The sequence below is a fragment of the Chiloscyllium punctatum genome, chromosome 15 (assembly GCF_047496795.1).
Source record: "Chiloscyllium punctatum isolate Juve2018m chromosome 15, sChiPun1.3, whole genome shotgun sequence".
In the NCBI taxonomy this organism is placed as follows: domain Eukaryota; kingdom Metazoa; phylum Chordata; class Chondrichthyes; order Orectolobiformes; family Hemiscylliidae; genus Chiloscyllium; species Chiloscyllium punctatum.
Genome location: NC_092753.1, coordinates 96,643,182 through 96,659,411, shown reverse-complemented (window position 1 = coordinate 96,659,411; position 16,230 = coordinate 96,643,182). Strand labels below are relative to the sequence as shown.

Sequence of the window (16,230 nt, the reverse complement as noted above, 5' to 3'; positions counted from 1 at the left end):
CTCAAAGACACATACATCACTATGATTTTACCTATGAAGCCTCACTTGACTGGATTATTCAGGGCATAAACTAACTCAGTAACACTGCAGTCTAATTCCAATCGTTCCAACAATTTCCCACAACACGTGATGCTCTCAGAAAGGCAATGAAGTGGAGATATTTGGATACAACAAGCAATGAGAAAATTCTAAAGGCACTATACAAACCTATAATGCTGCACAGTCTAATGGATAGCTTGCAGTGAATTGAAAGATACTAATCTAGTGCTTGAAACCTCTCAATCAGATTATTGCCTTTAATGCACTGTGATTTACCCACAGCCTTCAATGTAGCTCGTGAAAGACGATAAAAGTTAATTATGGGTTTCACTTTTTTATTGTACCTTGTGTTGATCAAATTAAGAGTTTGTGCTGTATCATAAAGGGGCATAATCTCACTGAAGACACCTGGTGTTAGCAATAAGCCATGGCATGGAATAGGCAGGAGTGTCTCTTTAAACGCATCCACCTCTACAATTCTCTTGAAAGGACAGTGACTCTCCATCAGAATTCATGGTGAAAGCATTAATTCTGCTTTCTGCCCACAGTTGCTGCCAGACCTGTTGAGTTTCTCCAGCAATTTTAGTTTTTGATCTCGTTGTTTAAGAATGAGGATGTCTTTCTGAAAGCATGAGGCTTTGGTGGGATTGTTTCTTGATTACTGAACACTGTTTCTGCTCTCCTTACCCAATTATCGATGTTCTTGCTTTAGAGGGTCTGATTAAAGGTTATCATATTTACTCCTGAGATGACAGGGCTTTCCTGTCAGAAGAGGTTGAGTCGAGTGGGCCCAGACTCTCTGTAATTTAGAAAATCAAGGGGTACTCTGAACCACAACCTCCTCAACTTTCCTTCTATTCTTCAATGACAACATGCATCCACTAACAGCTCAAAAATATTTGCAATAATGCAAGTCATTGAACCAATATCTGACACAGATTTTACAAGGTTCACCAAACCTTGTTCATCTGTATGTTCTCAGAATCACGTTGGCTCTTGGACTGGCAACAGGCTGACTTTGAAACACATGTCCTCGTGTTCAAATCTCCCTCAGCCTCCTAGACTTTGCAATCTCTCCCAATCCTGTAACTCCCATGACTTCATTGTGCTCCAACTCCAGCCCCTTATTCCTTATTCTTCACAATTGGTGGCGTTTCATCAGAAGCAGGCAGGTTGTAACAGGTAACAAAGACTGCCCTTGGCTTTTTTTTTTATTTACTCATGGTACTTGGGCTTGTCTAGGTTGGCCAGTATTTATTGTTCTTTCTCTAGTTACTCTTGGGACGGTGGTGATGAACCACCACTGCAGTCCACATCTTGGAGGCTGACCCACACTCGTCATAGACTTGAAATGGGAACTCTATTTTTCCTCGCCATCTGTGGATTTTTCCAGAATTTTCTGCCTGTCTTTTACATTTCCAGTATCTACCAGCATTTGGCTTTTTATTTTTCTTTCATTTCTTTTCAAAATTCTCTCTAAAACATTCCTCTCTGATCAAACTATTGGTCTTAATACCTCCTTCTGCGTCTCAGAATTGAAAGCCCTGTCCAATTGTGCTTATATGTTTACAACATGGAGGATTCTATATAAAAGGAAGTTGTTGTTATTATTGAACTCTAATGAAGACGAGGATGATGAGGGTCAATGTTTCCTTTAACTGGGAAACAAACGACTATTTGAGAAGAAGCAGATAAGCTAATTAGGGAAAACAGAAAAATGTATAGTGTAGTTTTAATGATCGACTATTTTGAAACTCATTAAATTCAAGGGAGTTCAAGCTTGACTGAGATAAGGAACAGAGGCAAGAAGTTGAAAACCTAATTTAATATCTTCACGGCAACATATATGCTTATCAGGTTCTGAGTAAACTGTATCGATTTTAATGAGGAGAAGTATTGCCATTGGATCATTAAGACTGCTGTCAATGATAATTTCAGGGCCACAAATTCAACCTCTGGCCCCCAGTCATGGAAGGAATTAATCTTCCATAACAAGCAGGAATGTGCTATGTGCTGCCTTTGATAAGTTGTACTTTACTAGAGTGAGTATGTTTGCTGTTGTAAACTGGTAACTCCCATGCAGGCCAAACCAGAACCTCCCTTTGTTTGACACTCAGTGTGTGCAGCCGCAGTGAAGGAAGGGATGGCATAGGCAGACTTAACCTTGCATTAAACTTTACAGTCATTAAAAATCCGTACCAATAACTCAAATGCTTGCTCAGGTATTTTGGTTTTGACTCGGCAATTTCCTCCCCTTTTCAGGTGTAGATATTGATCCTTGGTTTATCCCATGGTCCTGGGGAACTCCCCATTGTCTCCTCATGTGTTAGGGAATGTCAGCATTTGGTCAAGAATGGGGCAGGCTAGCAGCAGTTGGATAACAGCAGAGGAAATAGGAGTAGCAGTGAGCTACTTGAACAACATGACACTGTTCTGTCTTTTGGTAAGATCATGGCTGATCTAACTGTGGTCTTCAATCTACCTTACTCTCTGTGTCGACAGGCATACTTTGGGCTGAAACATTGACTTTCCTGCTCCTCGGATGCTGTCTGACCTGCTGTGCTCTTCCAGCTTCACATCTGTTTACTCTGGCTTCCAGCATCTGCAGTCCTTCCTGTCTCCCACCAACAGTGTGGGTTCAATTCCCACATCCGCTGAGGTTACTGTGAATGTCTTGCCTTCACACCTCACTTGAGGCGTGTGGACTATGGACCAACAGCTGGGACCATGGTTGACTTCACCTTACCTTTTAACATCTGTAACCTCACCCGTTACCTATCTCGACAGCATTCTGGTCTGTCCTGTTCTGGCACTGACGTAGATATCACTTGCATCCCCTAAAAATCTTGAACATTTCAAGGTGATTTCCTCTCATTCATCGACACTTCAATGAGTAGACAGAGGAACCTCCATTATCTGAAGGTCACGTGCAGGGAATATTTCCTTCAGTTAATTCAATGCCAGATAACATAGTTAGCCAAGCATCGGGACCTTGCGGTCATGTTCGGGTCATCAGACATTCAGTTAATCGAACGCCAGATAATCGAGGTGCCACTGTTCCTCTACCCCATTCTCACACATGTAACAATTCATGTATAGGTATACAAATTTATAAGCGATGCAGACCAAACCCATGCAAATCAAACATGCAACACACACACACACACACACACGTGTTGACACACAAATACTTTGCAGTCACACTGGATTGTGATTTGCTCCATTGGCCTTGAAACAGAATGATGTCATTGCTTTGTTGGGATCTTGCTGTACGCGATCCGCTAAGCATCCTGCAACATTGCCTACATGTCACAAAGTACTTTAATGGTTGCAAACAGTTTTCGAACATGCCTAGATTAAGATCAGTGCAATACAGACCAAAGCCAATTATTGTTTCTCAATTGGCATGAAATCAAAAATTCAAGGAATTACACTTTGTAATAAATTGACAGCTTCTGATCAAAGGAGAAGCCAAAATATTCTGAATATAATGTTTCAAAAAATAATTGAAAGGCTGTAGGGAATGGGGAGAGTTCTTTCTGTTTATTCACAGGATAAGGGTGTCGCTGTTAGGCCAGTGTTTATTGACTATCCCTAATTGCTCCGAGAGTGGCTAAGAATTAACCAAATTGCCACGGGTCTGGAGTGATGTGTAGGCCAGAACAGGTAAGGATGGCAGATTTCCAACAATACTGAACCAGCTGGGTTTTAATGAAGAAGTCTTCTGAAGAAGGGTCACTAGACCAAAAAAGTTAACTCTGATTTCTCTCCAAAGATGCTGCTAGACCTGCTGAGCTTTTCCAGCAATTGCTGGTTTTGTTTCAGATTTCCAGCATCTCAAGCTCTTTCAGCTTTTCAGGGTTGCAATGACAATGGACCGTGCGATTATTGTATAGGAATTCAGGGCAATGACTATTTCATGGTCACCACCATCAGGCTGTATTCCAGAATTGTTCATCTCACAGCCTGCCACAATGAGAATTAAACCCACACTAGTCTGAGGTTCTGGGTTGCATGCCCAGTGACATTAATACTCTGTGACCATCTCCTCATATTGAGGGGATAACTCTTTCAGAGAATTGACACCACCATCTGGGGTTGAATGGCCTTTTCTCTACTGTACAAAACTGTAATTCCTCTTGCTTTGACACTGACAGAAATCACAAAAGAGCATGCAAACAGAAAACACAGGAGTAGAAGTAGGCCACTCAGCCCATCGAGGCTGCCATATCATTCAATGAGCTTGTGGCTGATCTGATCATCCTCAACTCCACCCACGTGCCTTTTCCCTACAACCCCTCGATTCCTCCACTGATTTAAAAATCTGAATCAACCTTTAATATAAGTAGTGACCTAGCATCAACAGTAAAGACTACCACTCCGAGAGAAGAAATTTCTCCACTATCTTTGTCTTAAATGTATGGTACGTTATTCGGAGATTCTGCCCTCTGGTCCGAAACTCTCCCACAAGAGAAAGCAACCTTTTCGCATCGACACAGATCCCCTGAGGATCTCAAATGTTTCAACAAGGTTGACTCTTATTCTTCTAAACTCCAACGTGTAAATGGTCAACTTGTTCAACCTCTACACACAAGACGTCTCTCCACAGCTGATATCAGCCCAGCGAACCCTGTCCGCACCGTCTCACCTTGGGCTCTTGCATTCCACTCCCATGCAGCGCTGCCTGGTGAACTGCTTTGGGAATTTCTGGGGGAAGGGAAGGGAGACTGCGATGGTGGACAGCGGGGGAGAATTCCCGGTTGGAATTCTATACAAGTGTGTCCACAGTGCAGCATCAGGTCTGACTGTGAGCCTTTCCCACGCTTTTGGGAACTAACCCAGTCACTGGGAGACCCGAATACAAGTCTCTTTTTCTGACAGATCATTCAGCACCCACAGGAAGATGGGGAGATAGTGGAGGCAGGGGGCTGGGGAAGGATTGAAGAAAAAGGGAAAGAGATTTAAAAAGGAAAACAATCGAGCATTGTTCTGACTCAGCGTGAACTTGTTTTATTTTCCCCTTTACAACATGTTATTTCGGATTTACAGCAAAGCATGATGGGTACAGTCAGCACCCCTTTGTAAAACACAATCACATTTTTACTTCATTAACTTTCAACAGTTGGTTTATGTCTGCCTTGCTGCTGATAGTCTTGGAATGTTTGAATTTCACAGCACGCTAATAACTTCTTTGGAGGACCGGCAAGGGTAGAGGATCCTGGCAGTGTGTGGGAGTGGAGACAACAAGTTCAGTCGAAGTCTGAAGCAAGCCATGCCCCCTGCCTCCCCTCCCTACCACGGACAGTTTCAGGAATGATGCTTTGTCTCATCTCACACCGTCTAGTTCAAATAACTCCTCCAGATCTCGCTCACCATCAGTCATCAACAAGTACACTTGCACTGAGAAGCAAAACTACCTAACTGCACAAAGTTAAGAATGTACATCTCTGCAATGCCTCTCGTGACCTTTACGATATTGTGGTTTTCTGTCTTTCATTGGGTCGAAGGGTTGATTGGGCTCTCAGTTTGATCGACCACTTTCGAGTCTCACATGAAGAGGCTTTCGGGATAACAAGATGTAGTTGATTGCAGGGCAGCTCTCAAAGAGGAGTCACAATCATAGGTTAGACACTGGTACAAAGGCCACACCTGGAATGCTGTGATCAGGCTTGGACTCCTTACTCGAGAAAGAAATTACTGGCACTGGAGGGGGTGCAGAGGAGGTGCATCAAGTTGATTCCAGAGTTAAGAGGATTGGTTTCTGAGGAGAGATTGGGAAGACTGGGACTATGCTCATTTGAATTTAGAAGAATGAGGGGGGATCTGATAGAAACATATAAAATTATGAAGGGAATGATAAGATAGAAGCAGGGAAGTTGCTCCACTGGTGGGTGATATTAGAACTAGGGGGCAAACTCTCAAAATTATGGGGAGCAGATTTAGGACTGAGTTGAGAAGGAACTTTTTCACCCAAAGCATTGCGAATCTGTGGAATTCACTGCCCAGTGAAGCAGTTGAGGCTTCCTCATTGAAGATTTTTAAGGTGAAGATAGATAGGTTCTTGAAGAGCAAAAGGATTAAGAGCTAGGGTGAGTAAATGGGTAAGTGGAGCAGAGTCCATGAAAAAGATCAGCCATGATCTTATTGAATGGCGGAACAGGCTCGAGGGGCCAGATGGCCTACTTCTGCTCCTATTCCTTATATTCTTACATAAATGTGGGTTGATTTTGAATGTGGACACATGGGAACCATATTCAGATTCATAACTCTATCAGCGCTTGGGCAGCAGCGAAAATAATACTTAATTGAAGACTGTCTATGACCCTTTTTGCTTCAATGTGTTATTAACACCCAGATTGCTTTCAGTAATTATAATACTTTATGTAGTCTTTTCCTGATAACCTGCCCTCATTGCCTTATAACAACAATGGAACAACATGCCAATGTGAAACATAACTGCAGTGGTCCCGAGTACTGCATCGGTCTGTCACACAGCACACCAAACAGAATCAGAATTCCTGCTGCAAAACGTTGCTTCATTAGCTGACTAAACTGCTTCTAAACTCGCATTCAATCTCCGCACTATCATTTCAATTTCCATGCTAGTTAACATTGTGAAAGGAGTGTCGAGGTCATGGCATAAGAGTGTTTTGCAGCCTTTAAATTTATTGAGGTGGAATTATAGAATGACACAGCACAGACAAAGTTGTTGTGTAAGGCACCTCATAAAGGTTAAGTCATATGAGAACAGCTCATGGTGTTGGAGGTAGTGGATTGACATGAATCTAGAATGGGGTCACAGGCAGGAAACAGCAAGTGGAGATAAGGGGTTCTTTTTCAGGTTAGTAAGTTATAACAGATAGGGCTCCACAGGGATCTCTGCTGGGATCACAACACTTTACAATATATATTAGTGATCTGGAGTAAGGAGGTGAAGGCTGCTAAATTCGCAGATCACATAAAAACAGTCAGAAAAGCGAATTACGAGAGGGATACAAACAACTTACAAAAGAAGTTAGCAAGTGGGCAAACTGTTGACAAATGCAGTGCAATGTGGGAAAATGCGAAGTTGTTCAATTTGCAAGTGAGAATAAAAGAACAGAATTATTTAACCTGAGAGAAACTGGAATAGGCTGGAACACAAAGGGACTTGGAGGTACCGCGCATGACAACATTTGTCCTGACGAATGCAATAGGTTCCTTCTCCCTTCAGAAATATTCAAACTATCTACATAGATACCCACTCTCTGCCATTTCCATAAAGCTCTGAACACTTACCTTCTCAAACTGTATGTCTCATTTGGTTGTGAAGATTACTGTTTAACCTGCTCGGCAGAATGTCAGACAGCCAATTCTAGTTCTCAACAACCTAGCATAGTCAAAAAGGACAGTATTCTCATTTTGCCTCCCCCATGGTCTCCTCCAACCCCTCTATACCTTATGTCCTCTGGTTGTTAATTATTCCCCCACAAAAGTTTCTGCTGATCGACATTACCAAACTGCTTCATTATCTTGGATGTCTCCAGCAAATCTCCTCTTAACTTTCTCTGTTGCAAGGAGAACAGCAACCTCTCCACATAACTGATTCCCTCACACCCAGGATTACTCTGGTAAATACCCTGTGCACTCTCACTAAGGTCCAGGCATTTCTGTTACACAGCAGTGACTGGAATTGAACATAATTCAGAATTTGGCCTGGCTCTGACATTTCTAAATGCTCAGAATAACTTCTTCACTTTTAAGGAAAACAAGGCACACAAAAGCCTGCAATCAGCAACAGTATGAATGGTTCATGTTTTTGGTGATGCTGGTTGATGATAAACATTTTTCAGAATATCAGGAGAGTTTGAGAGTTGAGAGATTTTTGTCAATTAATGCAATCAGCCTTTTCTGCCATCTTGGGAAGGGTGTAGAGTCTCAAGCTGAATGTCTCATTCAAGACAGAAGACAATGATAGAGAGTGAAAATCCCCCTATACCCTTCGACATTGTCCCAATCAAACACTCAGTACAGGACTCATCAAAGACCCTTGAACTTTTAACTTATTCCTTTGTATGCCTAGTTTAAACTATGAAAGACTTTAATGTAAGCTGTCACCTACAGGTCATTCTGTTATAACGAGTGTTTCATTAATGCGGATTCACTGTAATGGAATTGATGAATTGGGAACACTTTCCACAGCGCAAACTTTTAAAACATGTGTTGGCCGTAACGGGATTACAGCACCAACACTTTAAGCGCTCTTTCCAAAGCGTTATATTTCTATAATGTGAGGCTGCACTAGAACACAACCATCACATAATAGAAGAACTACCAGAGTGACCAGTGGGCGGCACGGTGGCACAGTGGTTAGCACTGCTGCCTCACAGTGCCAGGGACCCGGGTTCAATTCCTGCCTCAGACAACTGTCTGTGTGGAGTTTGCACATTCTCTGCGTGGGTTCCCTCCGGGTGCTCCGGTTTCCTCCCACAGTCCAAAGATGTGCAGGTCAGGTGAATTGGCCATGCTAAATTGTCCATAGTGTTAGGTAAAGGGGTAAATTTAGGGGAATGGGTGGGTTGCGCTTCGGCGGGGCAGTGTGGACTTGTTGGGCCGAAGGGCCTGTTTCCATACTGTAAGTAATCTAATCTACCTGCATTTCTTTATTTTTACACTATTCTATGAAATAATATTTAAGTTTTTAACTCTTGTTTCTCTTGCTACTTTGTACCGAAGCCTTTTTTTTGTACCTAGGTGCCTTGATATCTAAGATAGTGTCATGAGGCGATATTATACACTTCTCATTGTACTCCAGTATGTGACAATAAATTATAGAATCCCTACAGAATCATAGAATCTCTGCAGTGTGCAAACAGGCCCTTCGGCCCAACAAGTTCCACACCGATCCTACGAAGAGTAACCTATCCAGCCGCATTCCCCTGCCCTATATTTACCCCTTACTAATGCACCTAACCTACACATCCCTGAACACTATGGGCAATTTAGCATGGCCAATTTACCTAACCTGCACATCTTTGGACTATGGGAGGAAACCCCACGCAGACACAGGGAGAATGTACAAACTCCACACAGACAGCCACCTGAGGCTGGAATTGAACCCAGATCTCTGGTGCTGTGGTGCAGCAGGGCTAACCATTGAGCCACTGTGCCAAAATCTAAAACCTAAACTAAAAGAAACTAATTTAAAATCTAGATACAGAGTAAAGCTTCCTCTGCACTGTTCCCCATCAAACACTCCAGGACAGGGGCAGCACAGGGTTTGATACGGAGTAAAGCTTCCTCTGCACTGTTCCCCATCAAACAGTCCCAGGATAGGTTAGGCATCAGGTTAGATACAGAGAAAAGCTCCCTCTAAATTGACCCCATCAAACAGTCCCAGGACAGGGACAGCACAGGGTTAGATTCAGAATAAAGCAAGACTGTTGAAATTGTAACTTTGTTTCTTGATCTTTCTACTTTAAACCTAAGATTTTGTACCGAGGTACCTTTGTACCTAAGATGGTGCTAGGAACGGCAACATTGTACACTTTTCACTGTACTCATGTACTTGAGTACATGTGATAGTAAAATCTCATTCTAAAGCTCTCCAACTTTGTTCCAACCTCTGAGGAGTGCCCTCTACTGTCAGAAATTAATACTTTTCCATTTCCAAACACAATGTTACTTGCAGAATATTAGCTGTCAATTTAGTTTTGCTGAAAGAAAACAAATGACTTGAGGATATTTCATTCAATGGAACTCACGATATTCTGAATGAGTGACCAGTGAGCTACCCACTGAGCCATGATGCTTACTAGATTTGGGGTGGCTGCATCAATCACCAGCTGCTGTGAGCAATGCAGTTTCCATATTCATAAGTGGCGAACCACCTCAACAGTACATTTAAACATTGAGATGGCCATGGGATCACAAACACTCAACGGTTCCTGGGTCAAAAAGTGTGGTGCAGGAAAAGCACAGCAGCATCTCAACAGCAGGAGAGTCGACATTTCGGGCAGAAGCCCGTCATGTTCCACTAGCACTGGCAACTGCCTGTATGCAGATGTCTGAAACACTCTCCTGAAACCTCCTCAGCTCTCACCTCTCCCTTTGGCTTTAAGACCCATCTTACAACCTCCATTACTGACCAGGTTTCCAGTCGCAAAACATCTCAAGTATTGGCTCAGCATTGCATTTATTGATCTGATGATTTTGTTGTGGAATGGCTGAAGATATTTCACCGTGCAACAAGTGCTATATAAATGCACATTATTGTTGTACAGGCCAGCAAACATCAGAATAACTCTTTCTTTACAATTCTTGCAAAGACAATTGAATTTTTTTTTAAAAAAGATGCTGCTTTTAAAGGGGGAATACTCCATTTGATTGTTGCTGATAAAAATGCTTGTGCGAGTAAGGGGTTTACAAATGAGGTTCACTTTCACTTTAAGTAGTGATTTTTAAGGGCGACAGTGGTGTTAATGCACATTTACACCCTCCACCTGAGTATCTCTCACACAAATTTAAAAATTGCCCGGGGTTCCTTATATGATGTCTCAGCTGTTGCACAGCGAAGTTTAAAAAACACCCAGCCCCCAACAAAGTCCAACTGAAAACATTGACTGAAAGTGCTGTTGTGAAGCTGTTACAGATATTTTCAGCATGTTGTATTTAATAAGGGAATACAGATTGTTGATTTAGTGTTGACCATTTGCATTATTACCCAAGAAGAACTTAGACCTGTGTGTATCAGCGTATGTGACTGTCTATATGTTTAGGAGCTGGTTAGCTCATTTGGCTGGTTGGCTAGTTTACTAAATAGAGTAAAACCAACAGAGGAGGTTCACTTCCTGCACCAGCTGAGGTTACCATGAAAGGTTTTCCTTCTCAACTTTTCCCCTCACCTGATGTGTGGTGAACCTCAGATTAAATCATCACCACTTTGCATCTCTCTCTTCTCTAATGAGAGTGTAGCCCTCTGGGGATGACAGTGACCTTACCTACTCCCATGTGTAGATTAGTGCATAATATGTACACACGTGTTTGCTTGTGTTCACATAAGCATGTGTCTGGCAGATTTCAGCCAAGCTTTCTCAGGCAGAACTTGGAGTTGCAGGGTCATTGGTCATTTCCTGTCTCCCACCAGCCAGCAGGAAGAAAGTTGGACTGTTCAGTTTGTGAAGTGCAATGTATCCACACCAGATTTATGGAGTGGCAAACACTAGCTTTTACTTCTCTTGCTATTTCTCAGATATCTTGGAATTTTGCTAGTTCCAGGGGCATGACAGTGCTGAACTGAGGAACTATAAATCCCAGCATGACAGGTTGTAAAAATCAAAGATTTTGACCCAGTGACACTGAAGGAACGGCGATATATTTCCAACTCGGGATGGTGAGTGGCTTGGAGGGGAACTTGCAGGGGGGTGGTGTTCCCATGTATCAGATTCCTTTGTCTTTCTCGATCAAAGTGGTTGTGGGTTTGGAAGGTGCTGTCAGAGGATTAGATTCCCTACAGACTGGAAACAGGCCCTTCGGCCCAACAAGTCCATGCTGACCCTCCGAAGAGTAGCCCACCCAAACCCAGTCCCCTACCCTATATTTATTAGATTAGGTTCCCTACAGGTAAATTTCCGCAGTGCATCTTGTAGATAGTACACACTGCTGCTACTGAGCGTCAGTGGTGGAGGGAGTGGATGCTTGTGGATGTGGTGCCAGTCAAGTGGGCTGCTTTCTTCTGGATGATGTTGTTGGAGCCGCACCATTCCAGGCAAATTGGAATATTGACTTGTGCCTTGTATGTCGTGGCTAGGGATTAGGGAGTTAGGAGGTGCCTGTGATCTGCTCTAATAGCCACTGCATTTATGTGGCTAGTCCAGTTCAGTTTCTGATCAATGGCTACCCTTAGGTGTTGACAGTGGCTGATTCAGTGATGGTAATGTCATTGTATGTCGGGGGGGTTGGGGGCGGGTAATTAAATTCTTGTTGAAGATGGTCATTGCTTGACATTTGTATGGCATGAATATTACTTTCCACTTGTCACCCCAAACCTAGATATTGTTCAGGTCTTATTGCATTTGGATGTGGACTGCTTTAGCAGAAATCTAAATCAAACATCAACTCATTGCAAAAGCTGTCCCAATGTATAACTCTCCTGGAGAGTTCAGAAAGCAGACTCAGGCTTGAATATCCTCACCGACCATCTCCAACATTTTTATTCATTTACAAAATATGTGCAGTACTGGCCCGCATTTATTGCCCATCCCTAATTGCCCACAGCACCTATTGTCATGGATCTGGAGACACATGTCGGCCAGACCAGGTAGGGATGGCAGATTTCCTTCCCTGAAGGATATTAGTGAACCAGATAGGTTTTTACAACAGTTGGCAGTAGTTTTCATGATCATTATTAGACTCTTACTCCAGATTTTTTTTGTAGTGACTTCGAAATCCCCCATCTGTCATGGCTGGGTTCAAACCCCAGCCCCGAGCACATTACCTGAGTCTCTGGATTAATAATCGAGTGAGAATGCCAGCAGGTCACCACCTCTCTTACTGTGCTCAAGCACACCGTAAGCCGAATTCAGTCCAGCTCAGGACATAGCAAAACTGATCAGAGGTTCACATCTGGGCTGCACCCCAAAGAGTCGAGAGTAGATGATGAAAAAGTTACCTGAGGTTTGAAGAGATGTGTATGGGAGGGTGATAGGTTCTGTTGCTTCATTATGAGACACTGTGGTTGTGGGCTGCTTCTTGCAAGGCCTAATCCTATGAAACCTTTGAAAGAATGGGTGGTGGAATCGCATCATCCGGTGGAACTCTTGATTGCAAGTCTTCGGTTGCCGTGTGAAACGTCGTTGACGGTAGCTTCGTAGGATTCCTAGGATTCAACAGTAGAGGTTTTCTGATGGGTTGCTAGCTTCCCTGCAAAGCCCTGGGTGTCATATGCTGTAAAGTGAGCACGCAGACTTTCTGACTGCAAGGTCCCAGTGTTGAACTACCACATAACCTCCACTCCCCCCCCCCCTCACCCTGCTATTCATCTCTCCATTGGAGCTGAACATTGGAAGTGCACAGAAAGGGAATAAGCATCCATTTGGTTCACTGAAGAGAAAATCATGCCATCTGCAAGAGAAGCAGGGCACCAGTAATAACAACATGGTCAACTGGTTTAGTCCCTGCTTGGTGTTACCATATGGCTCTTGGCTCAGCTCTCTACTCTGCCTGTTGGATAGATGATTGTCCTCATCACTGCTCAGTATTTGTAGCTTGTAATGATTTCTCTCCACCTCAGAAAGTCTGCTTTCTGACCCAAGAATATATATCCAAACTCTTTTATTTACAATATTGGACATACTGTTCTCTGTGTTAACACTGAGTTTGGAGAGGTACACTGATTCCTCTTTAGTCCCATTCCTCCACTCATCAAAACAAATTGTACATCTCAATGATGTGAAGATATAACCAACTAACATAATCTTGAGCTGTATTCACTTTCATATTAGGAAAAGTCAGATTTCTTTAGTAACTAGGAATAACTAGTTTATTACAAATGCAATCTCATTAATGAAGATGAGACACACACATCCACACAGTCTCTCTCTCTCACACATCCACACAGTCTCACACATCCACACACACATCCACACAGACACAGTCTCTCACACACGTCCACACAGTCCTCCACATATACACACACACACATCTACAGTCTCTCTCTCTCTCTCTCACACACACACAATCTCTCTCTCTGTCGTACACACACACATCCACTCAATGCCACACATCCACAAAGTTCTCCACACATACTTACATCCACAAAGTCTCTCCCACACACATTCACACAGTTCCCTCCACATGCGCACACACACATCCACACAGTCACACACACAGTCTTTCTCACACACACACATCCACAGTCTCACACACACATCCACAAAGTCTCACACACACATCCACAAAGTCCTCCATACACACATCCATCCACACAGTCTCTCTCTCTCTCTCTCTCTCTCTCTCACACGCACACACACATCCACACAGTCTCACATACATCCATACAGTCCCACACATCTACACAGTCTTCCACACATACATACATCCACACAGTCTCACATTCACACAGTTCCCCCCCACATACACACATACATCCACACAGTCTCTCACACACACAGTCTCTGTCTCTCTCATGCACACACACATGGGCTTTTGCATGGCAAGGGATTTAGGGATTATGGGGATAATGCAGGTAGGAGGAGCTGAGACAATGGATAGATCAGCTGTAATCTTAGTGAATGGCAGAGCAGGCTTGATAGGCCAAATGGCCTACTCCTGCTTCTATTACAATGAAACTATGAAACACACACTAACACACACTCCCAAACAGACACTTGAAGACACGCTCATACAAACACACACTCACTCTCTGAAAGCCCAGTTGATTGGATGTCTCCACCTGAATACCTGATCCTTGCAGATGCAACATTCTTGCTGTTGTATCCAACACCTTTTCAGTTCAAAGAAAACTTTCTATAGGATCCAGTCAATGATATCATTGAGTAATGTTTGAGTCACACATCTTCATAACATCTGTAAAATGTTGGGGAGGTGATGGCCTAATGGTATTATCATTCGACTATTAATCCAGAAACCAAGAATAATGCTCTGGGGACCTGAGTTCGAACCCCACCATGGCAGATGGTGGAATTTGAATTCAATAAAAAAAAATCTGGAATTAAGAGACGACTGATGACCATGGGCCATTGTTAATTGTTGGAAAAACCCACCTGGCGCACTAATGTCCTTCAGGGAAGGAAATCTGCCATCTTCAGTTGGTCTGGCCTACATGTGACTCCAGACCCACAGTAATGTGGTGACTCTCAACCACCCTCTGAAATGGCCGAGCAAGCCATTCAGTTGTATCAATCGCTAGACAGCCACAGCAAATGGACTGCAGCAGTTCAAGGAGGTGGCTCACCACCATCTTCTCAAGGGCAAATAGGGATGGGCTATCAAAGCTGGCCAATCACTGATGCCCAAGTCCCACAATGAATTAAAAAAAAGCACATCTCCCATTAGTACTGACACCCCATCCTTCCCTGTGACTGTCAGTGTCATTGTTACAGCACTCATGGTCATATCAACCTCACCGCACAATAACTGCAAACTCTGGGTTTCCTTCCCTAAAGCTGTCTGGCTGCCTGTCTCTTCTCCTCAAACCTCCCTGTGTAAGGAAATGTTCACCACCTGTTTTAATATCACCTGCTGTCTCAACCTGTGAAGCCTCTCTGGTCTTTTATTTGCTACTTTGAAGGTGCACTGTTACTGGAAGGAAAACTTTGAGAAATGATGGAATAATGAAAACATTTTTGATATATTTGTACATTGAAGTGGTCAGTGACCAGAGGCTCTAGTTTCATAAACGTGCAGATTTATAGCACAGGACCATAAGCTGTAGGAGCAGAAGCAGGCCATTCAGCCCATTGAGGTAAAAACAATGACTGCAGATGCTGGAAACCAGATTCTGGATTAGACAGGTGCTGGAAAAGCACAGCTGTGCTCCTGATGAAGGGCTTTTGCCTGAAACGTCAATTTTCCTGCTCCTCGGATGCTGCCTGAACTGCTGTGCTTTTCCAGCACCACTCTAATCCAGAACCCCACTCAGCCCATTGATTCTGCTTCACCATCCAGTGAGATCATGGCTAGTCTGATAACCCTCACTCCACTTTCTTGCCTTTACCCAGTTACTCTTGATTCCCTTCCTGATTAAAGACCTGTCCGTTTTGGCCTTGAATATACTTAATGCCCCGACCTCGACAGCTTTTGGCGGGGAAGAATTCTGTAAATTCACTACCATCTATGAGAAGAGAGGAAACTCCTTCCCATTTCTGTCTTAAAGGGGCAAACCTCTGTCTTGAAACTGTGCTCTCTGTGCCAGCAGCAGGAGGCATTGCGTGAGGGATAAATCCTAACCTGAGGTCCTGAAAAAAATTACTTACAGTGTAATTAATTGTAATAATAAAATAAATTACATTGGTGTCATTATCTGTACGCAAGAGAAATGCTTTCAGGTGAAGGGAATAGGAATGAGAAGGTCTTGACTCTGAAGTTAATGGGAATATCAGTCAGGAATTATGTTAAACCTGCAGCGAAATCATTTTCACCATCACACAAAGCCAGGAGTTCAGGGGCTCTTGTCATGCAGAGGTAGTGCCT

The 16,230-nt window shown here is 43.2% G+C and overlaps 1 protein-coding gene across 7 annotated transcripts in view; it reads right to left on the bottom strand.

The window, feature by feature from the left end:
- robo2 (roundabout, axon guidance receptor, homolog 2 (Drosophila)) overlaps nucleotides 1–16,230 on the bottom strand; it is a 1,634,458-nt gene that overhangs the window by 795,432 nt on the left and 822,796 nt on the right. Inside the window, exon 3 of one of the 7 annotated variants that reach the window (XM_072585779.1) lies at nucleotides 12,689–12,895. The exons of the other annotated variants lie outside the window; for them this stretch is intronic. Within the exon in view, the coding sequence (XP_072441880.1) occupies nucleotides 12,689–12,895 (207 nt within the window). The remainder of the gene's footprint in view (nucleotides 1–12,688; nucleotides 12,896–16,230) is intronic. 7 annotated transcript variants of the gene reach the window in all.